This window comes from Delphinus delphis, chromosome 1 (genome assembly GCF_949987515.2).
Source record: "Delphinus delphis chromosome 1, mDelDel1.2, whole genome shotgun sequence".
NCBI lineage: Eukaryota > Metazoa > Chordata > Mammalia > Artiodactyla > Delphinidae > Delphinus > Delphinus delphis.
The window spans coordinates 113,081,083-113,105,173 of NC_082683.1; the positions used below are offsets into that span (position 1 = coordinate 113,081,083).

General features: G+C 44.2%; 1 protein-coding gene across 7 annotated transcripts in view; it reads right to left on the bottom strand.

Moving 5' to 3' along the window:
• The window catches only part of ARHGEF11 (Rho guanine nucleotide exchange factor 11), a 113,896-nt gene that overhangs the window by 35,015 nt on the left and 54,790 nt on the right, over positions 1–24,091 (bottom strand). For 5 of the 7 annotated variants that reach the window (XM_060032101.1, XM_060032059.1, XM_060032068.1 and 2 more), the window contains exons 2-9: positions 14,624–14,712; positions 13,534–13,632; positions 9,979–10,028; positions 9,576–9,633; positions 8,824–9,002; positions 7,906–7,977; positions 2,171–2,290; positions 432–477 (exon numbers count right to left, since the gene is read on the bottom strand). In XM_060032101.1, the coding sequence (XP_059888084.1) occupies positions 432–477; positions 2,171–2,290; positions 7,906–7,977; positions 8,824–9,002; positions 9,576–9,633; positions 9,979–10,028; positions 13,534–13,632; positions 14,624–14,712 (713 nt within the window). The remainder of the gene's footprint in view (positions 1–431; positions 478–2,170; positions 2,291–7,905; positions 7,978–8,823; positions 9,003–9,575; positions 9,634–9,978; positions 10,029–13,533; positions 13,633–14,623; positions 14,713–24,091) is intronic. The other 2 variants (XM_060032092.1, XM_060032084.1) reach the window with 1 other exon arrangement.

Below are 24,091 nucleotides of genomic sequence, written 5' to 3' on the forward strand. Positions count from 1 at the left end.
TACCTGTACACCTGAGCCCAGGCAGTGTCACCTCCTAAAGTAATCCTCCATAGCTCTACCTTGCAACGAGTGCTAGCCCTCAGCTCATCCCAACCCTCTTCTGGTTCCCATCCATCTCCTCTTATGACAGCATCTCTTGAGCTCCTAGCTGCTAGGTGCTGGTAGGCATGCTGTTGTCTGGACCACCATCATTCTAGTATTTTCCTGGCACTTATCTATCCAGGGCTACTGGTTATACACTCATTTCTACTGAATAAGTTGTATCCAAGTTCCCTGTCACTGGTACTGCTTTCTCTCATTATTCTATTTCTCAGAGGCAGGGACTATATTTTTTCCCCCTGAATCTGCCCCAAAGGGACGGGACAACAGAATAGATAAGCAATGTAGACTAGAGATGTGCCAGAGAGAAAAGGCGTGCTGACGGGACTCACCTTCTGATGATCTCTGGCTGGTGTCACCATATAGCGGAAGTATGTCCTAAAAAAGAAAGGTCCGGAGGGCGGACATATGCTGTGAACCTCTCCCCCTACTGTTTTCCTCCAATCAACCCTTCCCTCAGTCTCAGCAGATAACATCTGCTTACAATTAGTGGCCTCTCTGCTTCATTGCCTGAAAATGCCCCTTTGGAAGAGCTAGTGCTTCATTTGTACAGTTTGAGGAGAATGGTGACCCCTAATGGTGAAAAGGGAGCTTTACTATTAGCAAAATTCTAAAAACTTACTTGATTTCTCACCCTGGTCCTCAAAGCGTCTATTGCCTTAGTTGGGCTGGACACAGAAAGAACTTCCGAACTATCAAGGAGTATGAAAAGCTCTAGCAGATGGAAAGCTCTGCCTCTAAAGATCTTTGAAGACTGACAGGCGCTGAACTGGGGCTGACCAGCCATTTGTGGAGGGAATTATGTTGCCAGTGCTTTACTGTTTATGATGCACTCTTGTCTATATCTCACTGAGTTTTTCAACAACTCTGAGGCAGGTATAGTACTCCCATGTTATAAATGAGGAAACAGAAGCTTAGAGGTTTTAAGTAACTTGCCCAAGGTACACAGCAGGTAAACTATAAAGCCAGGGTTGGCGCTCAGACCCCTAGATTCCAAGCTGAATGTTTCAGACTCAACCACTTACAGAGCACACGAGCGCAGAGGCAGCGGCAGCAGCAAACATGCACTGGCCCCGTGCTGAGGGCGTCCTTTAATTCTGACAATACCACTACTAGGCAGATCCTGCCGTAGCTCCATTTCATAAATGAGGACACCAAGGCTCCCAGGGGTTAAGTCACTTGCCCAAGAGTCTTAAAGCTGGTGAGCACTATAGCTGGGAGGTGAATCCAGACGGTCTAAGTCCTAAACCTGAGCTCCTATCAACCGTGTGATACCGAGAAGTCCTTCAGAAAATAAAAGTTTAAATTTGATTAGCCTGTGTTTCCCAGACTTTTTTGATCTGGATGTTCTGAAAAAGAAAGTAGATAATCCTCAAATAATTTTCTATTGGCTTTGGCAAATATTATTCTTGGAGATCTTAAAGTTTTTGGAGAGTTACTTATTTACCCAAAGAATTAAGGCCTGACGGAGAGAAGTAAGACACTAATTAATACTTATTAATTAATAAGTCCCTGACTAGAACAGATAAGGAAGTGCCTCCTCTCTGGGATTTCCCACAAAGTGTGGTTAGTACTGCTACAGACCCCTCTCAACTGACTGGAGATCCTTTACTTAGGCTGACTTTTAAAAGTGCTCGTACTTCTTTGAGAAGACCCATTACTGAAGGGAGAGGTGATGGGAAAAGCTACCAGATGAATACTGAGTAAAATTAGTGTCGGAATATACATCAGCTATGAGGAAACTACCCAGAAGGGGATGGATAATTAGGAGATTAAAGCCGACAGTCTGATTTATTTCATATTTATTTCTTTCTATTGCAACTGTAAGCTGCTGGAGGGCAAGAAACAGGCTATTTCTTTTTATGAGATCCCAAGTGTCAGGACAGTGCTCAGTCTCTGTGGTGCTATATAAAGAACTGCTGACCTGTTTCTTTGTAAAACACTAAACACTCACTGGCTCAGCCCTGCGGTCCTGTATGACTCGGGAAGCCTCCGTCCTAGATTTCTCCCTTATTCTCCCCTCCGTCCACCTGCACGTGCCCTTCCTAGAGCTACGCCTATCATCACTCACCACTAAGCCACCAGTCTCCTGCTGGATCTTCAGCTGTAACTGAGTGACTCGCCGCCGGGCGCCTTCGATCTGCTCTTCCAGCAGGCTGCCGGGGTTCCGGCTATACACCTCACAGATACGCTGGGGGGCGGGGGGGGGGGGCAAGGAGGACAAGGAGGAAGGGAAAAGGCAGAGGAGTGGTTAGTAGAGAATGGACGACTCACCAGTGGGGAGAGTAGGCAGTTATCCCAAAACAAAGAGGAGAGAAAGGAGATCTCTGCCTCCTAGGAGATACATGTTATTTCACCATCACTCAGGAGCAGAAAGAGGTATAAATGGTGAGAAAAAGAACACGAGGCAACTAGAGAAAGAAGACATGACACAAAGGCCCGTCCTAATCTGACCTGTTCTTAAGGCCTACTTGCTAAATGAGGTCTTCCTTGACTGCTGCCGAAGGGTTAGATATTTAAGTGACTGGCCAGACCAGCACACACAAAAAAGTGCTAAGGAGGAAACATACACACAGTGAGAACCACAGGAGATGAGAGGAAGAAGCACCCCCGTCCCCCAGCCCTGTAGCTGGGAATCACTCTGAGACTTATCTAGCATCCTCCCAGCATACGGCAGAGCACAGCATGCGTGTTTAGGGCTTGGGCTTTGCAGTCAGGGAGGCCTGGCTCTGAATTCTGGCTTACTAGCTGTGTAGACTTGGGCAAGCTTTACTACGTCCTCATGGATCAAATGGAGACGACGGTACCTGCCTTTGGGGATGGCTGTACGTTCTGAATGAGATTATGTATGGAAAGTGCTGAGCAGAATGTCTGGTGCATAATTACTTGACTGAATACATGGCAGCTATTATCGTTTTACTACCAAATGAAATGCTCAGTGAAGTTGGCGGGTTAAGTAGTTAAATAAAGACGTCAGGTGCACATTTTCTCCAAGATCGTCTGGGGCCATGCTTGCCGTCTCATCTTCTCCACGCCTCTCAAGCCCCCAACCCTCCTCTTAGTCTCTGCAGATAGTATCGGCTGGTAAGAACTTTCCCAACTTTACTCCATTTCAAGGCATCTGCAGCCACCCTTTCCCTCTTTCTCAGAATAGAAACTCTGTCTAAATCTTCCACAAGGTTAGTGCCTCCAGCTGCCTCGGGCTCCTCCTGGGCATCGTTCACGTATCTCCAAAGTCTCCTCTTTCCAATGGCTCCTTCCCCTCACCCTACAAAAATGCTCGTTTCCTGTCTTAAAACAAAAACAAGCCACTACAACAAAACCCTTTCCATCAAGTCTGATTATTCTTCAAGCCACCGCCTCAGTCTTTTCTCTTTCCTTTCACAGCCACATGTTTCCAAACAGGAGTCTCTATGCAGAGCCCAGACTTCGTAGCCTTCCAGCCACTCTTCAGCATACACAGCTGAGTTCCGCTCATCACCTCGCTCTTCCAAAGGCGAAATGACCCACAGGCTGAATCCAATGGTCTCTTCTTAGTCCTCATCTCTCCAGACCTCTTTAAATACCCACCTCCTCCAAATGCTATCCTCTTTTGACTTCTTAACTCAACACTGTCTTGGGTCACCTCACACCCCTCTCCCCAACCACAGCTTTACCCCCTCCTCCTCTCTTCAATCTAGGTGAGCCTTCAGCCCTGCAAACATTTACAGGGAGCTGATACACACCAGGCCCTGTGCCAGCTGTGCAGGAGGAATATGCAAATGTGGGCATGGTCCTGGCCTTTAAGGAACTTAGCCCAATAGAGGAGGACAAATAAATAATTAAAATACAAATACAACAGCAACTGGTGTGATGTTAGAGGTTGGTGCGGTGTGCTACAGAAGCACGGATGTTCCGAAATTCTGCCCTCAGCTCTCTCCTCTTTTCTGCAGTGGTGCCCTAGGTGATACCGTCTAGTCCCCAGTTTCAACTACCACCTGTATGCTGAGGCCACCCGAATCTCTATTTCAACCCAATCTTTTCTCCTGAGGTTCATCCTTGTTATCTCCATGCGCCTGGTGGATGATCTTTTTATCTGAACCTCCCATGGGTGCTTAAACTCAGTACATCCAAAGATCACCTTCACTCCTTTCCCCTAAACCCTGCTCCTCTCTTCCGCCTCACTCCATCAATGGTATCACCATCTATGTAGGCACACAAACTTGGGGCTATCTTTGCTTTCTTCTTCTTTACCTCCCCCTTCCAGTTGATATGTTCTACTGACCTGACCCCTGAGATGTCTCCCATTGCCAACCCTTTCTGTTCTTTTTTCTTTTGACCACACCGAGTGGCATGAGGGATCTTAGTTCCTCGACCAGGGATCGAACCCATGCCCCCTGGAGTGGAGGCGCAGAGTCCTAACCCCTGGACCGCCAGGGAATGGAGGGAATTCAATGTGTCTCACATTGCCATCCCTCCTTCTGTTCTTACTCCTGCTGTTCTTGTTAAATCGGTCATCATTTCTTTCTTTTTTTTAAATTTCTCATTAACTTTATTTTTAAACTTTTTTTTCATCATTTCTTATCTACTGAAACAGCCTCCGAGATAGTTTCCTTATGTGTCAATCCACTTAACACACTTTTCTAAAGAAAACTGATTTGAAGATATGATCACTCCCCTACTCAAATCCTTTGATCAATTCCCACTGCTTTCAGAATAAACTTCAAGCTCATCATGGTATTGAAGGCCCAAAGCACATTCCAGAGTGAAAAAGACTGAACCCAACTGGAATGTCATCTCATGAAGCCTCCTCTGATCACTGCATAATTAATTAATCCTTCTTTTGGGCTTTAATGGCATTTAAAAAATACTTTAAAAATTATTATCGACATATAATTCACATAACATAAACTTCGCCATTTTAAAGTATACAATTTAGGGGACATCCCTGGTGGTCCAGTGGTAAAGAATCCGCCTTCCAAGGCAGGGGACTCGGGTTTGATCCCTGGTCGGGGAACTAAGATCCCACATGCCACGGGGCGACTAAGCCCGCACACCAAAACCAAGAGCCGACGCACGTCAACGAAAAAGATCCCGCAGGCCGCAACTAAGACCCGACGTAGCCAAAAAAATAAAGAAAATAAATAAATATTAAAAAAAAAAAAGTATACAGTTCAGTGGTTTTTAGTATATTCACAGAGTTGTACAAACATCCCCACTATCTAATTCCAGAACACTTCTATCAACCCAACAAGAAAGCAGTCACTCCCAATTTCCCCTTCCTCCACCTCCTGGCAACCACTAATTTACTTTCTGTTTTTATGGATTTACCTCTTCTGGACTTCCACACAGATGGAATCATACAATACGTGGCCTTTTGTGTCTGGCTTCTTTCACTTAGTCTGTTTTCAGGGGTCTTCCATGTTAAAGCATGTATCAGTACTTCATTCCTTTTTATGGCTGAATAATATCCCACTTTATGGATACAACACATTTTGTTTATCTACTCATCAGTTAATGGGAATTTGGGTTGTTTCCACTTCTTGGCCATTATGCAATTAAGCAATGCTATTATGAATGTTTATGTACAGCTTTTATGCTTTGAACTCTCTTGGGTATATACTTTGGTGTGGAATTGACAGATTGTACGTTTAATATTTTGAAGAATTGCCAAACTGGCTGCACTACGGTGGGAGTAGATTAGGAGAGCGGATATGTAGACAAAATATAAACAAACATTTCTCCAACTTCTCCACATGCTCACCAATAACTGCTACTTTGGCTCTAGCCATCCTAGTGCGTGTGCAGTGGTATCTCGTAGTTCTGGTTAGCCTCTCCCTAATGACTAATGATATTAAGCATCTTTTCATGTGCTTATTGGCCATTTGTATGTCTTCTTTATTGGACTGTGTATTCAAATTCTCTGCTAACTTTGAAATTGGGTTGAGTTTTAAGCGTCTATTACATATTCTGGTACTAGACCCTTATCAGATATATGTGCTGCAAATATTTTCTCCTATTCTGTGGTTGTCTTTTTACTTTCTTGACAGTGTCCTTTGATGGATAAAAGTTTTTAATTTTGATGGAGTCTAATTTATCTTTTTGTGGGGGTTGTTTATGCTTTTGGTGTCACAGCCTAGAAACCATTGCCTCATCCAAGGTCATAAAGATTTATACCTGTGTTTTCTTCTAAGAGTCTTATAGTTTTTAAAAATAGTTTTAGCTCTTACATTTAAGTCTTTGATCCTTTTTTTTTTTTTTTTTTTTTGCGGTACGCGGGCCTCTCACTGCTGTGGCCTCTCCCGTTGAGAAGCACAGGCTCGGGACGTGCAGGCTCAGCAGCCATGGCTCACAGGCCCAGCCGCTCCGCGGCATGTGGGATCTTCCCGGACCGGGACACGAACCCGTGTCCCCTGCATCGGCAGGCGGACTCTCAACCACTGTGCTACCAGGGAAGGCCCTTTGATCCATTTTGAGTTAAATTTTGTTTATTGTGTGAGGTAAGAGTTCAAATTCATTCTCTGCATATAGATATCCTGTTGTCCCAGAACCATTTGTTGAAAAGACCATTCTTTCTCCACTGAACTATCTTGACACTGTCAAAAACCAATTGACCACAGATGTATGGATTAATCTCTGGACTCTGAATTCTATTCTACTGATCTATAGGTCTATCTTTATACCAGTATCACACTATCTTGATTATTCTATGACTTGCATCAAAATGCAAGTATCAGCACTTATTATAGTGCAGTATAACTTTATCTTCATTCATCCATTGATATTCTACTGGATTATAAACTCCTTAAGGGAAAGATTCATCTCTCACTTATCTTTATAACCATTCTAACCTTTGTGCCTAGCACTGGCCCATGCCTCCACTGCAGCACACACACAGTACCTGGCACACAGCAGGAACTCAATGTTTGTTAAATAAATGAGTATATTTTCATGTCTTGGTGCCTTTGACCTATGCTGTCCATTTACCAGCGTTCTCTTCCTCATCTCTTTTGCCTACTGAAGCCCTATCCTTCAAGGCCCAGCTGAAATACAATCTTCTCAGTGAAGTTTCCCTCACATTTCCCATTATTAATTAACTGCTCTCTTCTTTGTTCTCTTATTGCAAGCTCTTTGTTCCTCCCACTCTCTTACCGTAATGTGAATTTTCCCCATGAGATTGTAAACATGTTGAGGGCAAGAACTGTCTAATCGTTTTAATCTCTGTATACTGTAGGAACTAAAGCAATGCTTTACAAACAGTGGGAACTTAGAAATTTGTTGAATTGAAATGAAGGGGCAAGGAGCCCATTGTAAGCCATGGCTGTTATAGGAATCTGGTTATTCCCGTCCAGCCAAATTAATCTTCTTCCTGTTCTCCCTGTGCATCATTCCCCAGGCCTGGAAATCTCTCTGCATCCCCTCCTCCATCAGCCTGGCCTGGCATTCACCCCCCACCCCCACCTTCCTTCCCTCTTATCCTTCCCTTCCCAGAACCTCTAAGATCAATTCCAACTGATTTTCCTCAGTTCTCATGTTCCCTCATTTTATTCTACCTGTCTCATCACTTGTTTGTCTTTTCTCTACATAGTCACCATTCTAATCTATTACCATAAGCTCTATTACCCTATTCACTCTATCCATCAAATTCTGCTTTAACAAATTCCACTGGCCTATGACAATTCTTTAGTAGGCCTGAAGTTTGACTTTTTAAGGTTTTACTGTGATAGGATATGGCCTGCAAATTAAGTTGTACACATTGGCAGACTGCTCTGATAAAGTATTATTTCATTAAGGCAATGGCCAATCTACCCTCAGCAGTGACCTTACCTGTAACTCTTTTTCCTCCTGCCTCAGCATATTCCTAAGGATCTGGGTGGCATGTTTTTGAAATTCAGGATCCTAAGAATGGAAAATATGATAGTAGTGAGAATTGGGGACCAGATCAATAGCTTTTATTCTCGTCTACTAGCTGATTCCTGGTCAAGGAAAGCTATGAGAGTAGAGCCTAGGTCGTAAGAATGTTTTGTATAACACTCAGTATCTGACTGAAATTCAGTAAACATAAAATCTGATTTTGATTTCATTCCTAATTTCCTAGAAACCCTGGCTGTAATCACATCTGTTATCAATTGCTCTCTGAAGTCTCCCAGGACTTGCTGGTCGGTCTTCTTTCCAACCAGAAAATCCTGTTCCCTATTCCTATCTGCCTCCTGTCCTCTTTTAACTCCTCACACAGGTTATCCTGGTCCTTGGGTTCTCTCCCTACTATTCTTGTCCTTTCCTGACTCTCTCCCCTACAGACTAGGCTCCATATTTCATTCCTCCAAGCAGCCTTTCTCCCCAGGAAGCCTTTTCCCCTACTCCTTGACTTATTCCACACCCTTGTAACAATGACTGGCAACAGACTTTACAGATGCCTCTGACCATGGCTGGAGGTGTGCACCTTCTCCCCGACGGGGAGGAGAACTCTCAAAGGGCCTCCTTAGAGTCCTGCACACACACAGGAAACACACTGCATGCTGCTATCTGATAAACTGCATATGCACTTACATGGAAAGAGGACACTAAGGCATGGAGCACCCCTTTAATGCAGTTCTCATTTTGCTCTACTTTTTGATGGCCTTCATACAGCTCTTTGGCTCGTCTCTTTCTGCCAGCCTGCCATTTGATTTAGCCTGCTTTCATTCCAATGGGGAGCTCTTCAAAGGGACACCAGAATGAGAAGAGGAGTAGGCAGACCATTACCTGCAGAGGTTTGGGTCCTGTGATGCGCTGTGGAGGTGGCAGAGGTGGAGGGGGTGGTGGTGGTGGGATCACAGGGGTGACTCGGGGGGCTCCTGCTGGGACTGGCTCCTGCTGGGGCCCAGAGACACCAATGGACGAGGGTGAAGAGCCCAGGAGGGTCAGTGCAACATAGGCACCAGCTGGAGGAAGGCAAAGAGAGGCTTGCTCAAGTGGTATTGTTCTCAATAGCAGACATTCAAGGTACAAAGGAGGGGGTTCTCCCTTCTCCTTCCATTAAGCTTATAATTCTGCAGGTAAAGTTCTCCTCACTTTTAATGCCCCACCTGTTCTCTAATTTCTGTCCTTCCATCCTGCATCAACACAAGTATCCCTTCCTTCCCTTTCCTCATGCAGAGACCTCAACCAAAATCCCACCCTTAACTATGTGGGAGCTGCCTGCCCAGTCCCTTGTTTCCTGGGACTGGGAGAGGGGAGTGAGTGGTATCTGAGTGAGACCTGGTCTTAGTAGAATATGATCTAAAACATAGGGCAAAGATGGGTGGAAAAATAAAGATGTCGGATGAGAGACTAATAGTGTCTCCACTTGAAATGACAGTGGGGAACTGCGGTAGTCTACGATGATCAGGCCAAGAAGAAAGACTTCGGCTGCCTCACACATCTACAAAGGAAGCCTCCTGGGGCAACAGGCCTGCTTCCACCCGTGCCCCATCTGATCCCCTAATTTCTTTCACTGTCAGCTCTCCCCAACTCACATTTGATAAGCTTCACCACTTCCAGATGTGAGCTATTGGTCACCATGGTGCCGTTCACCTGTTGGGGGACAAACAACATTATTGAGTTAATGGCAGTGGAAGCCCAGGGGATCCTTCTCCTGGTCAGTGGTCAATCGCCACTCCTTTAGGGAGCCATTTATCAATGTTCTCTAGCATAGTAAAACATTACAGAAGCTTGGTCAGAGTCAAGAAGGGCCTAGAATATGGAACCCAGCTATCTTAGTCCCCAGTCTCTGTCACATTATACTACTCACTCTCATGGTACCACCCCCCTACTCAGTGGCTGATGACAGCTGGTACGAAAACGGAAGTGTGGAGGATGGCCAAGGCCAGAAGTGACGCTGCACCCCCTCCTCTGGGGCGGAGAGGGAAGGTCACTCACTTTGATGATCCGGTCGCCCTCTTTCACACCGGCTTTCATGGCTGCACCTCCTGTGAGGAAGGAGAAGGCCTGGTCAGCAGAGCCCCACGACCTTTCCAGAGTGGCTGAATCTACACCAACAACCCTGTCAGGTCACCTTCCCCCTCAAATCTCTTCTCACCTCTCTGTGTTAAGTGCCTCAAATGCTGGGTGTACATCCTATTCTGCTCCAGTGACACAACTACCTTTGAGTTGGACTGGACTGTATAAGGACACATCTCTTGCTCTTTCCTCCACCTGGCTCAGAAGCCAGACTTCTCCTCTGAGAGCCAGGCCAAGGTGGCAGAGAGGCAGGGCCATGCTCTGGGGAGAGTAATGTGTGCTTTATTTGAATGTGTCTAGATGTTCCAAGGTCAAATAAGAGTTATTTCTATTATCCAGTGGGAAGAACGAGTTCACTGTATTAAATAATTGCTGAAGTAATAATCATTTTTTTTTTTTTTTTTTTTTTTTAGTAATAATCATTTTTAAGAGGAATATGAGAAAAGGATTACAACAAGCATTTTCAAACTATGGTCCCTAAGCCCTGAGAAGTTCACAAGGGGGTTCCTAGCATTAAGGATGATAATGATCACTGCTTTATTTTCTGTTAAAAAATTGTTCTGGAGCTGCAGTGGTTTTGATCACCACGTACAGTCATCCCTCAGTATCCACCGGGGATTAGTTCTAGTACCTCCCACAGATATCAAAATCTGCAGATGTTCAAGTCCCTTACTTAAAATGGAGTAGTACACACCTGCAGGTTTCGCATCTGTGGACTCAACCAACTGCAGATGGAAATTTCAATCTGCAGCTGGTTGAATCCACGGATGCAGAATTCTCAGATGCGAAACTCGCGGATATGGAAGGCCAAATGTAGTTTTAAATAAGTTAGAGTCCTAGTTTAAGTTATACCCAGGAAGCATAAGAAACACTAATGATGAGATAAGTTCATGAGGGACTCCCCTGGGGGTCCAGTGGTAAAGAATCCACCTTCCAATGCAGGGGACTCGGGTTCGATCCCTGGGTGGGGAACTAAGATCCCACATGCCACAGGGCAACTAAGCTCACGCACCACAACTACTGAGCCCACGTGCCTCAACTAGAGAGTCCACGTGCCACAACTACTGAGCCCGTCTGCCTCAACTAGACAGCCCACGTGCCACAACTACTGAGCCCGCATGCCTCATCTACTGAGCCTGTGCACCGCAACTACTGAGGCTGCGTGCTCTGGAGCCTGCACGTCATAACTAGAGAGAAGCTTGTGTGCCACAACGAAGAGCCTGCGAGCTGCAATGGAAGTTCCCGCGTAATGCAACTAAGACCCGATGCAGCTAAATAAATAAATAAATAAATATTTAAAATACGTTCATTCAGAAAGCGTATTAAAAAAAAAAGAAAGAAAGAAGTTCACGAGAAGCATAAAAATTATGTTTCTTGTAAATCTGCCCCAAGATGATCCTTAAATCTGTAAGTTGCATTCATCTGATCAAAACAAAACTCCGACAAAGCACATCTAGATGTTTCTAGTCTGAAAAGAGAAATTACAGTGATGACTACGTTCCAATTTGGCTTTTCAGTATTGGGACCCAGACTACCCTCATCTTAAGTGTGCTATTTATGGAAAAGTACTTGCAAGTAGCTTGAAAACTCTCTTTTACACTGTCATCTAGAAACTAAAGGTGGAGAGGAAAGAACTATTTTGCCTGAATGTATGAAACACATGAGGTGACTTCTAATAACTTAGGGATTAAAAGAAATTAAACTTTTCAGAGTAACGGAATTAGAGCAGAAGTTCTAAACTTCAGTAAGCATGAGACTCACCAGAAGAACTTGTTAAAAAGCATATTCCTTGACCCCCTTGCTAGCAAGTGATTCAGTACTTCTGGGACTGGGCCCCGGAATGAGGATTTCAATCATCCTAAGGGCCTAGGTGGTTCTGATGTAGGCAGAACACAGACTACACTTTGAGAAACAGTGAACTGAGAAGCCTAAAATCTGGAAAAGACAACAACTGCTTTGTTGCTCTTGTGATTTCAATGCCAATCCAAATGAAGTCTCTTCTTCTCTCCTGCCCGAAGTACTCATACATACACAGATTTTCCAAAACTCGTATTTTACTGCAAGCCATCATTTTGTTCTTTCCTCTCCAGGTCTGAGAGGAGGCAAAATTGGAAGAGTGCTGAACTCACACTTCACTGGAGGGGGTCCCCATACTTTTTGTATCAAACAGACCATAGAGGCAAAGTACAAGTTACTGGCAGTCCCACTTGCTCTGTCTCACCCTAGTCCAGGAACCTTGAGAGAATATGGAAGCAAAGAATAAAAGTATCTTTTCAGAGCTCTACCCTAGGATATGAAAAACAAACCTCTCACTGACAAAAGTTAACTACCAAACATAAGGAGCTACAATTATTTATATCCCTGTATGATCCACATACCTCATTTTGGTCATAAATTTGAAATACTCTTTTCACTTTTCCCATTAAATAAATCCCAAATATTTCTCCCAAATTATGTAAGTATATTTCCTTCCCATTTTGCACTGTTCTTAGTGGGAAAATGCTGGCCTGCCCCCTACCCCTTTCCTTGTACTCTTCTTCAAGCCTGTGATGCACCACGTTGCCAGGCCCAATCCCACTGGCTACACTCAAGTTCACTCCTGTTACGGATACTTGCTTGTGTTAGGGATACTTGCTTCATACTCTCCCCTACTCCCATCTCCTTCCTGATCATCTTCTTCAGTCTGGGTCACTTAACAACAATGATTCTACCACCTGACATATGATAGTGCTTTGAAATATCTGAAGCTTTTTCACACATCACTGGTTACTCGATCGATTTGCTTATAATGCCCTCCCTTCCCACCAAATTTCTATCCCGCCAATGTGTTTTCCATGGCCATCTTTCAAACTACTCCTGAAATCCTATTTTCTTCTAAGGAGGCTTCCTAAACTGATCAGAAGGGAAATACTTAGCTTCGAACCACCAACTACCCAAATACAAACTTACAAACACCCTTTCCTCCCACGTACTGTCCAACACACATCTTTAGGTCATTTATTACTTAGTGTTAATATATCTGCAAATACATTTAGACCAGTGTGCCTGTCTCAACTGTGAACTGCTGTAGCACAGTGACCATTCGTGCACGGAGCAAGGTCATGTGAAGGTGAGAAAGAAGAAAGCGGGTCTTCGATTTCTCCACGGCATCTTCCAACCCAGGACGAGGAGCTCCCCTGGAGGGCAATCAGGCACCTGCCTGATGACCTGAAGGCTAGTCTGCCATTTTCACACTTCCAACAGGGGAAACAAGCCTGGAGTGTGATCCCTAGAAATTCTGCCTGGAAGCTTAGCATTGTGGAGACTTCCCCAGATGCCCCTGGGGAACCAGTTCTAGAATGAATCATTCATGCCTCAGGATGCCCAGGCCTCCAGAGAAAGCACATGCAAGTTCTTCAAGTCCTACGGCACTGTCACATACATGGTGGCTTTGTAAGAACTGTACACTGCAGGTGGCAGGGACGCAACACTCACCAGGCCGCACAGACTGCACCAGAACAATGCGATCCCCGCTGACTGTGAAGCCGAAGCCATGCTGGTCCTTTTGGATGATGACACAGCGTTGAACGAGACCTGGTGAGAGGTAAGGAGGAGAAAGAAGGGAGTTCGGTAGGAACTGTCCTCAGAAAGTCAGTGCACACAAGCCAAGACCAACCCAGGGAGGTCCCAGTGTGTTTCTTCCTCCAGAAAGCCTTTCCAGGTTCCCCAGACTTTTCCTGCCCACACACACTACTGCAATGCCTGCCTTCCTCAGTGATCGACAAAACCCGGGCATCTACTCTGTATGCTATACAAGAAATTCCTTTCTCTGAGGTGCTGAGATGTTCGTCTCTCTTATGTATGTCTGTCTTTTTAGGCCTGTTTGGGTGAGACTGGTCGAAGAAGGGGCATGGCCAACTCCAGCCTGAAGGCTAGTGTTACAGAGAAGCAGCCCTGGGATTGAAGCCTAAGCGAGACTGGAAGTTTTCCATCAAATTACGTCCAATGAATACAGCAGGTGGGACACCAGTGCTTGCTGATCCTGCAGAGCTGGGTAACTCACGTGGGGTGACTGAGGGCTGGCCCCTTGTCAAAATCCAGGGAAGGATAAATGACAAGAGAAAACCCTGTTTGTCACACATACAACCATATGCAGAGCGTAGGAAGAAAGAAAGAGAGACTATAACTCCTAACTGACTCCATCCCTGTGGGCATGTACTAGACATCGTGCACGTGTGCAGGTATGTGTGACTGCTTCCTGTGCTGGAGAAAGCATGAATTCTAGAGTTAAAACTCAACTGGTTTTAGGTCCTGGTTTTGTCTCCTACAAGCCTGTACACTTGGCAAATTTTTTAACCACTCTGTGTCTCAGTTTCTTCATCCATAAAATAGGTATGATAAAATCTACTTTCCACAAGTGATAAAAGGACTGAATAAGGTAATCTGTATAAAACATATAACACAATACCTAGCACACATTATGAGCTCAATATAAAGGCTAAGTTGTTTTACATCTGGGGTATACAGATCTGTCTGTATGGGTAAACACCTCTCTGTCTACGTGTTAATGCCCCGAGAAGGTTACCTGTTGTCTCAGAGGTGTCGGAGGGTTGGCGGTGGTGGGAAGGGGACTTGCGTTCAGGTGCTGAATCTCCCAAAGACAGGCTACTTAACCTGGAGAAAGAGTAAGAAAAGCACAACAATGAATTGGGTAGGGAGGGACCAGCCTTGTAGCAGAAGGAAGCTCTGTCAAAGGGGCCCTGAGTCTTGGGTAACAAGAGACCGACCCTCTCACCCTGTAACCCGCTCAATCTGGTGGGAGATCAGCCACATCTACCCCACTGGCAACATCACCTATCTGGAATCCTAGGTTGGCAAGGCAAGCATGATCTCTTTAATACCCAGCAAGGCGTGAAGGGAAATAGCCCTTCCTGGAGTCAGGAGACAAAGAGACAATAGCAAGAACAGGGTGTGAACAAATACACATGCTTGTTGGGTCTTACCAGGCTGCAATGGGGCTGATGGAACAGAACGGAGGCAGCAGAGAAAATGAATGCGAGAAAAAGACAAGAGAAAAACAAACAGCTAGTTAGTTTTAGGTGATGATTTGTAAGGAAGGGGGGACTGGAAGGCAAGGATGGGAGGGTCACAAACACACAGAAGCCTGCAGGGACACAGCAGAGGACTGCAGTGGCTGTATCAGAGACACTCTCTCTCACTATAGCTTCGTCTCTTCGTCCCTCTCCAAAACAAGTGTCTCTAGGAGGGTAACTAGGCCTTTAGTTGGGTAATTGGCAACTTTGCCTGTTGGATAATTGGCAGCTTGTACCCTGTTCTAGAAAGGAGGCGTACAATGATGACCCAAGCCTCTGAAATTCCATTTATTTTGTGTGTACCATGGGAGAACAGGAATCTGGTCTGTTTGCTGGTAGTATTGCAACCCCATTCCTACAGCCAGCTTGAGGCACCCTGCTTAGAAACTATTAAGGCCCTACAACCTCAAGGTACCACGGATCACCAAACCAGATCGAATAATAGGGCCCCTGCAGGAACAGGAGAAGCTCAGATCATTGCTATGCCTCTCCTTTTCAGAAAAGTGTACAAGTTGCCAGTTCCTAATCAATAGTTGCTGCCCCTCCAGAGGGTGTCTCCTATTCGTATCTAGCAAATGACTATGTAGAAGGGGCTTCATGTAAGCACTGTGTGCAGTGACAAAACACTGCCAAGACTCTAAGTGTTCATAAGGGGTGACTGGTTAAATAAACTGCAGTATATCAATATAATGACACAGTATTCAGTCATATAAAAGAATGAGGGGGCTCTTTACATATGATAAGGAATAGTCTCCAAGACATGCTGTTGAGTGGAAAAAGGAAGATGCAGAATTATGTAGACGGTAAAAGAGAAGGAACGATTTGTTTATATGTTTGCTTACATATATATAAAATGTGTAAAATACCTCTGAAAGGGTACAAAAGAAAACATAGATCACTGGTTGCCTCTGAGGAAGGAAACTGTGCCGGGGCAAAGGGATGGAGTTGGAATCTTTTCCTTATCTTCTTGTTTGTACCATTTAAATTCTGAGTCATGTGAAGGTACTAACTATTCAAATAATAAATACAACACAGTACAAATAAATAACTTTTAAATTTAAAAGAGGGGTCTTCTTCCCCCTTCACCCTGGCACCCCACTTACCTGGACAGGTGAGACTGCTTTTTACTGGCTGATCTTTGGATCAGAGAGAGAAGGACATCAAGGAAGAAGAGAGCGTGGGGCCCAGGAGAGAGTGACGCAGGAAAGGAGGAAGCAGGGAAGAAAAACGAAACAAGACATAAACCAGACAAGACACTGGAGGTGGTTGGTTTAAAAGAAAAACCACAATCAAGCTAAGAAGGACCCAGGGTGGAAACTGGCCAATGCAGTAGAACCACCTTACTAAAATGCAGATTTACCTGTGCCATTTTGCTGATTAAAACCTTTTAGAGCTTCCCCATTGTACTTGGGAGAAAGGTCACCCTGTCTTCAAGCGAAGCCATTAGGCACAGCATCGAAAAGGAAGTACTGCCTGATGCCCCTCCGCTGTCTCCCACAGCTCCCAGTACCTATCCTTACTGCATACAATCAGTGGAGCTGCTTGTGCGCTTGTCCGTAGGGCCGTAAGGTCCACGAAGTCAGGGTGGTCTTGTTGATCAGCACCCCCTGTGCCTGACACAGTGAATGCTCCGTCCTATTTTTGGTCCCTGCTCTTCACTGTTCTTTCTCTTGCCATGGTTTCCGGCTCCTGTCTTTGCCCATACTGTTCCTTCTTCCTAGATATTCTTCTCACTCTACTCCCCATTACTACACCTGGCAGCCAGACAAGAAGGTGAACTTCCAGAAGTTCTGGCTTTCTTCAAATTACCCTAGTCCATCATGCCCTGCCACCCCCCACCTCCTCATCCAAGGTAAAGATTCAACTTAGCTCATCATTTAGTAAGTGTCCTAGAATCTATGCATGATAACTAAACGTACTGTGGTAATCATTTTGCAATACATGGATGCCAGGTCACTATGCTGTACATCTTAAACTTAGGCAGTGCTGTGTGTCAATTATACCTCAATAAAATGGAAAAAAAAAGAAGTCCTAGATTCCAGACCCGTGCTATCTATCTAATACAACAGCCACTAGCCACATGTAGATATTTAAATTTTAAAATTCTGTTTCTCAGTTGTACTATGGCTAGTGGCTACCATACAGGACAGTGCAGAATAAAACACTTCCATCGCTGCAGAAAGTTCAATTGCACAGCGCCGCACTACATACTATGCCAGGCACTACGGGGTACAAAAGTGAATAAGATACAGTCACTTGCAGGTAATGGATGAGGTATACATAGAGAACTTTAGTATAAACACTGAAGGGCAACAGCTCCACTCCCCACATCGGTGAGGGATTCTCAGAATGAACTATTAAAGGCTTTTTATTCCAGCTGCTCATCTGCTGTCTTTGGCTTGATCCACAACATCCCACCCCTGGGTTACCCAGAATGGGCTTGCACTTCTCCCTCCTTACTACTTCAGGAGAAAGCCCATTCTGTCTTGGGACAGCTTGGGCCTCCTCCTTGCCTTGTTCTGCTTGACTCTGCAGGAAACTGGTTTCCTATGCCCACATTTAAGCTTAGAAGGAATGGTCTGGTAACTTAACCTGGTTTGGTTTTGCATTTGAGCTAGGTTGTGAGCTGTTCAACGTAACTCAAGGCACATGAAGCCACGGTTTGTGTACCTGGCTGTAGAGGACTGTTAGGGGCAAAGACAAGGATCATTTCAGCAGCCATTGAAAGTTCCTCTAAAAAAAAAAAAAAAACATCACAGGCTAGGGCAGTGACAGTGGAGGACATGGGGGATTACAACATAAGTATAATTTTAACAGATGCAAAAAAAATTTTTTCTCTTTGAGAGCTTAAAGGAGGAAAAACTACCACTGAATTAGAGGAGGAAGAAATGCCTGTACCAGCAGATCAAGACTTTAATGGTGGGCTCTCCCTCTTCCTGATGATATTCCCATCAAAACTGGGCAGCAGAGGTCAGATTCCAATCAGCCTAAATTTGATGGGCATGGAGAAGGCCCAGGAGAGTAGAGAAGTTCTCGCAAAATTTGTGGCTCTCTAAACAGCATCATTGAGATAGATCTTCTGAATCAACTTCTCAGTAACCCCCATATTTATCCAGTCAGTTATGGAGACTGGTAAGTCCTTTTATGTTTTCCCAGAGTTGCTCCTTCCTTTACATTATCACTGATATCCATCACTTTAAGCCACATGTCCATTGCCTCAAGTCTAGATGACTTAAAAAAAAACCACCTCTTGTTTTCACTCTCCAGTCCCTCCAGCATTCTACCACAAGGGACTAACTTTCCCAAACAATATTTCTTTGGGTCCCCCCCGGTCAAGAACCTATGATTTCCCTTCTTACTCTCTATACGATCGGATGTGCGTGCATCTGCCTGGTGTTAAAGGCCTTTCATCAAGTGGATCCAAGTACCTTTCAAATTCACTCTTATTACTTGTTCACTTTTCCTTACTTCTACTGGATCCTAAAAGATTCTGTGCTCATTCTCACCTCTGCTTTATGAAGCCCTCCATCCCTTCTCCTCTCTATCCCTCCTTTACTCCTTTTTCAAGGCTCTGGTCAAACGGCACTGATTCCATGAAGTATTCCCTGGCCACTGCAGCTCACATTTCTTTTACCCCAACATTTTTTGGGAAAATTTTCAAACCTATTATTAAAGTTGAAGGGGCAGCATGATGAACACCTATATACCCTTCATCTAGATTCACCAATTAACATTTGTCACTTGCTTTATCTTTCTATGATTATACACTTTTTCCCATTTGAAAGTTGCACACATCATGACATTTTACCCCTAAATATTTCAGCATATGTCCCCCAAGACCCTTGGAATTCTATATAACCACTGCCATCAGCACACCCAAAGAGTTTAACTTTGATACGATAATATTATCTAGGGCTTCCCTGGTGGCGCAGTGGTTAAGAATCCTCCTGCCAATGCAGGGGACACGGGTTCAATCCCTGGTCTGGGAAGATCCCACATGCCACAAAGTAACTAGGCCCGTGAGCCACAACTACTGAGCCTGCACTCTAGAGCCCGCAAGCCACGACTACTGGAGCCCGCGAGCCATAACTACTGAAGCCCGCGTGCCTAGAGCCCATGCTCCGCAACAAGAGAAGCCACAACGATGAGAAGCCACGACAATGAGAAGCCCGCGCACTGCAACGAAGAATAGCCCCCACTCGCCGCAACTAGAGAAAGCCCGTGCACAGCAACGAAGACCCTACACAGCCAAAAAATAAAAACAAAAAATAATAATATTATCTAATATATAGTCTCTATTCAAATTTCCCTAATTGTTTCATTAATCTCCTACATAGTTGTTCCCCAACTGCCTCAATACACGATCCAGTCAAAGATCTCAGAATTGCATTCATTCATGGTTTTTAGATTCATTTAATCTAGAGTATCACCCCCTGCCTGCCCACTTTTCTTAGTCTCTCCTAACACTGACATGTAGAAGAGTTCAGGCCAGTTGTCTTATTGAATGGCCTGTAACAGATCTGCCTGTCTCCTCAGGATTAGATTCAGATTAAACATTTTAAAATAATATTAGATAAGTGATGTAGCATAACTTGCCCATTTCTGGTGATCCTATGTTTGATTACTTAGATAAGTTGGTGCACCTAAGGTTTCTCAATGGTAAAAGTATATTTTCCCATTTGAATTAGTGGGAAATCTGTGGGGTGATATTTTGAGACTGGTGAATATCCTGTTGTCCAACAGCTCCCCACCCAATAGTTTTACTATCCATTGATGATCCTGGCCTGAACCACTTACTGCACTGGTGGCTGCAAAATGGCATTTTGGGAAAATTTTCAAACCTACATTAAAGTTGAAGGGGCAGCATGATGAGGTGAAGGAATTCTATCATTCCTTCTGTATCTATTAGCAGGCAAACTTGTAAAGAAGGTCATTTTGTCCCTTTTCTGGAATAGTGCTATGAACTCACGAATTTTTTCCCCCCAATGCAATGCATTATAATCCATTACTGCTTTTAAAAAAATGTTAAAGTTGTCCCAGTTTGGCTGGTGGGAGCTTCTACTAGCCAGCTGTGTCCTTTAAAGGTCACTATCTGTCTTTGAGTGCATCCTTATTTTCTGGCACACACACACAAATACTCCAGGCTCACCTTATATTTTCCCTATGTCAGACTTTGACTCAAACATTTCTCTAAGGAGCCCTGGTTCCTTTTAGTAGGAAATGTATTTAGAAACAAGATCTGGATGCTAGGTGCTCATTGCTGCTAAGCTGTCACTGCTTCTAGGCCCTTTCAATGGACAGAGCCAGGAAATAAATTGATTAAGAAATTGTGAGTTCACAATAAAATCTTGTTCGACTCCAACACTACAGGGTTCTTCCTCATCTTCCCCAACTCCATATTTTATCTTCCTTTTCCGATAGTGAGAACCTTGTTCACAAACAACAGTAAGACATTTACTCATTTGCTCTCTTCTGTAATACATCAAATACTGTTTTCAGAGTTCCTACATCAGTAACACCGGCAACAGCAAACTTATTAAGCAAAGTTCAGCATTTCCTTGCAATTCTTTCTGTCCTTAGACTATATCCCACTAAAGGTATACAGCCAGTACTGTGTGTGAAAGTTACTTTGGATTAATTCTTCTTTATGTTATCAATTTGAAATGCATTTAGGTTACTTTTTTTTTGGCTGCACCATCCAGCATGTGGGATCTTAGTCTCCCACCAGGGACCGAACCTGCGCCCCCTGCAGTGGAAGCGTGGAGTCTTAACCACTGTACCGTCAGGGAAGTCCCTAGGTTTCTTTTTATATTTGTCTGTAATTTTAGGGTTTGCTTTTTCAGGCTTATTTATTTAATTTTATCTTTTGAATCTGTCAAACATTTACATGGTTGAAAACTCAAAATGCAATTTAAAAGGTATATTCAGAAGTGTCCCTGTCCCTTCATCCCACTCCTTACCAAGTAACCACTTTCATTTGTTTTTGGTTTTCTGTGTTTCTTCTTGTAAAAACTAAGCAAACACATATAAATACTCTTATTTTCCTTTCTTGCTTCCACAACAGGTAGAATCCTACACCTTTTACACTTTGATTTCTCACTTAATATACCCTCAAAGAAACTCCGTATCAGTTCCCAGAAATCTTCCATTTCCTCATCCTTTTCTTTACAATGCAGCCCACATTCTTTCACAAATGTTCCTCCTTCCTACACTGATCCCTATCATCTGCTGTGTTAGTCCTGCCTCTCTGCCAGAGGGCAATGGTTACAGGGTGTTCTTCCTGGTATGCTCTCCAGCACCAGACACAGGATGGGCGCTCTGCAAATACATGGTGAAACAGCCTCCTCATCCCAGCCTAGAGGGTGTGTGAGGAAGCAGGGAAAGTTCTGGTGACCTTCCAGACAGCAAAGCTTAAGACTGGTACCAGCCCACAAGTCCCTGCTGTTGGCCTATGGTATTTGTGTGTGTGTGTGTATGTGTGTGTGTGTGTGTATGTGTGTGTGTACACACACATATATATGTATATATGTGTGTTTAAAATTAATTGTCAAAAAATTTAAAAATCAGGCAATTTCATATTTAAAAATACAGGTTTCTGGTTTCTCTTGAAAAGGCAGAAGTTCTGGCATCACTGGGGCTTTAGTCTCATATGGTGACAACTGGCTTAAGCTGGGTGGTATCAGCCCCTTCCAATGGGAGGTCTCTTCATCCTTAGCCCCACTCCACCACAAATGTGTAAATGAGGGAAAAGCCGAGAATATCCCTGTTCTGTGATAATAATTATTTAAGTTCTTACTAGCTACCAGATACCATGCTAAACATTTGACATACATTATCTTATTTAACCATCACAAAAGCCTGGTGAGGCAGGCAGTACATCTCCATTCTCGGATGAGTGAACAGAGGTTAAGTAACTGACTTCAAGGTCTGTGTTCCTAAACAAAAAGCTGTATGACCTGTGCCCGTATGCAGACCTAATTGGTCTTTACTGGGCTTTCTCTATTTTCTTTTTTACATACATACGTACACACATGCACACATATACAAGCACACATATAATATATACATCTTACATGTGCACACATATATAATATATATGATGATATATACATGAGATACAAATACATAATACATATATGCAATACATGTATATAAAGATATAGAACACACATGATAGACAGATAGATATAAAAAGTACACTATACATAGGCTGACCTAGGTGTTTTGAGTCTGGGGCAAAGTAATGTTCTTGAATCCCTGCCCAAAGCGAGGAGTAGTAACCAGGAAAGAGCTACCTTGCCAGGACCTTAGTTCTAGACAAAGTCCACACTCACTGAACCCTGACCTGGTGCTACTGGTCTGGTTTCCCTTATCTGCCAGGGTGGAGCTTTAAGCAGCTTCCTGGCACCCTAACTTTCCAAGGATTCTGCCTCTGGGTAGAATTTTCCCCATGGTCTGAGGCTGGAAACATAGCACATCCCTATAGTAAATAAAAGAGGCCAGTTTGCAGACAATCCTTGCTGACAGAATATGACATAAATGCTCCCTAAGAGCTTATATAACTGAAGACATTAAGAGGGAAAAAAGGGTACAGATCAAGTAAAAGCAGTGGTTTCAATCAGAACCAGAGTGCAGAGTTAACACTTTAAATGATGTTGCAGAAAAGCGTTGGGCTTGGAAATCAGGGAAATTCAGGTGCTAATTCCAATTCTGTCTCTAATTCACTGTGGGCCACTACCCACTTGACTTCCACACGTGTCAATTCTCTCATCTGTAAAAGCAGAGGGCAGAACAATGGAGTGGGAAAGTAGGCAATGTAGCCAGAAAAGGCTCACATCTCAAGTGGATCATTTACTAGCTGAGGAGCAGCATATGAATTACTTGAGGCTCTAACCCTGCGGGTTCAACTCAGCAGGTCTGTGGTATGAATACTATTTTTATTTCAACAGGCAGTCCAAGTGATTCCTTATTTAGAGGACAGTAACTTTGAGGAACTCTCAAAACAAGTTCCTTAACTTCTTAGTCTATCATCTATTTTCCCTGGTAGACCTTAAACCCCTTGAGAACAAGGACGGCATCTTACTCATCCTTGTAACACCGGCCAAGGTCCAGCAAAGCGCCTTGTGCGCGGTGGGCACCTGCTCCAAAATGTTTGCTGAAGTAATGTACACGTCCTTTCTTTCTCCCAGAGCTGAGGTGAGGATCAAAGAGGTAAGATTTGTTAAGTTCTTTGGAAGTGTAAAGTCCTATGCAAATGGCTCTACTGTGTTTTCTGAAGTCTTGTCCAGGTCCAGATTGGGTGACCTTACACTCAACATGTGTCAGAGGTGAGCGGAACAGTACAAGATTGAGTGAGTGAACAATACGTGGAAAAGTGGGGATGACTCCTGGTGTGTTCTAATTCTAGGTAGGGCAGAGCCAGGAAAGCTCTCCTTTGCACTTCCATGAAGGACTCCTGGAGAACAAGAGGCTTAGGGACTTGTTTGACGATCAGGGCAGACAACTTGGCAGACGGGGTTGTGTGGAGGCAGAGAACTGGTATGCCGACAGGGTAGCACGCGGCCCATGTGGTATGGTCTGGAAAGCACAGCTTTAGGGGTAAAGTATGGGCTCCAGCTCAGGCTCAGCCTTGTCCTCACTGTGTAGTCTCAGGCAAACCACCCAACCTCTCCAAGTCTCAGTTTCTCAATAACAAATGTGGAATTCCAACTTTCCTCAAAGGGCGACTGGCGGAACCAAATCACCATCACGGATCCCTCGAAGCTAAAATGTTCACACTGAAATCAATCTCCCCAGCCCAAGCCTGACCCTGGCTCCTGAGCAAATAGTTCCTCCTCAGGAAACAGGGCCACACACAGTCACTCATGCCAGAAACCTGAGTTATTTTTGACACCCCCTCAAATCTAACCAACCGCCAAGTCCTACTGATATTACCTACTATTATTTTTGGAATCCACTTA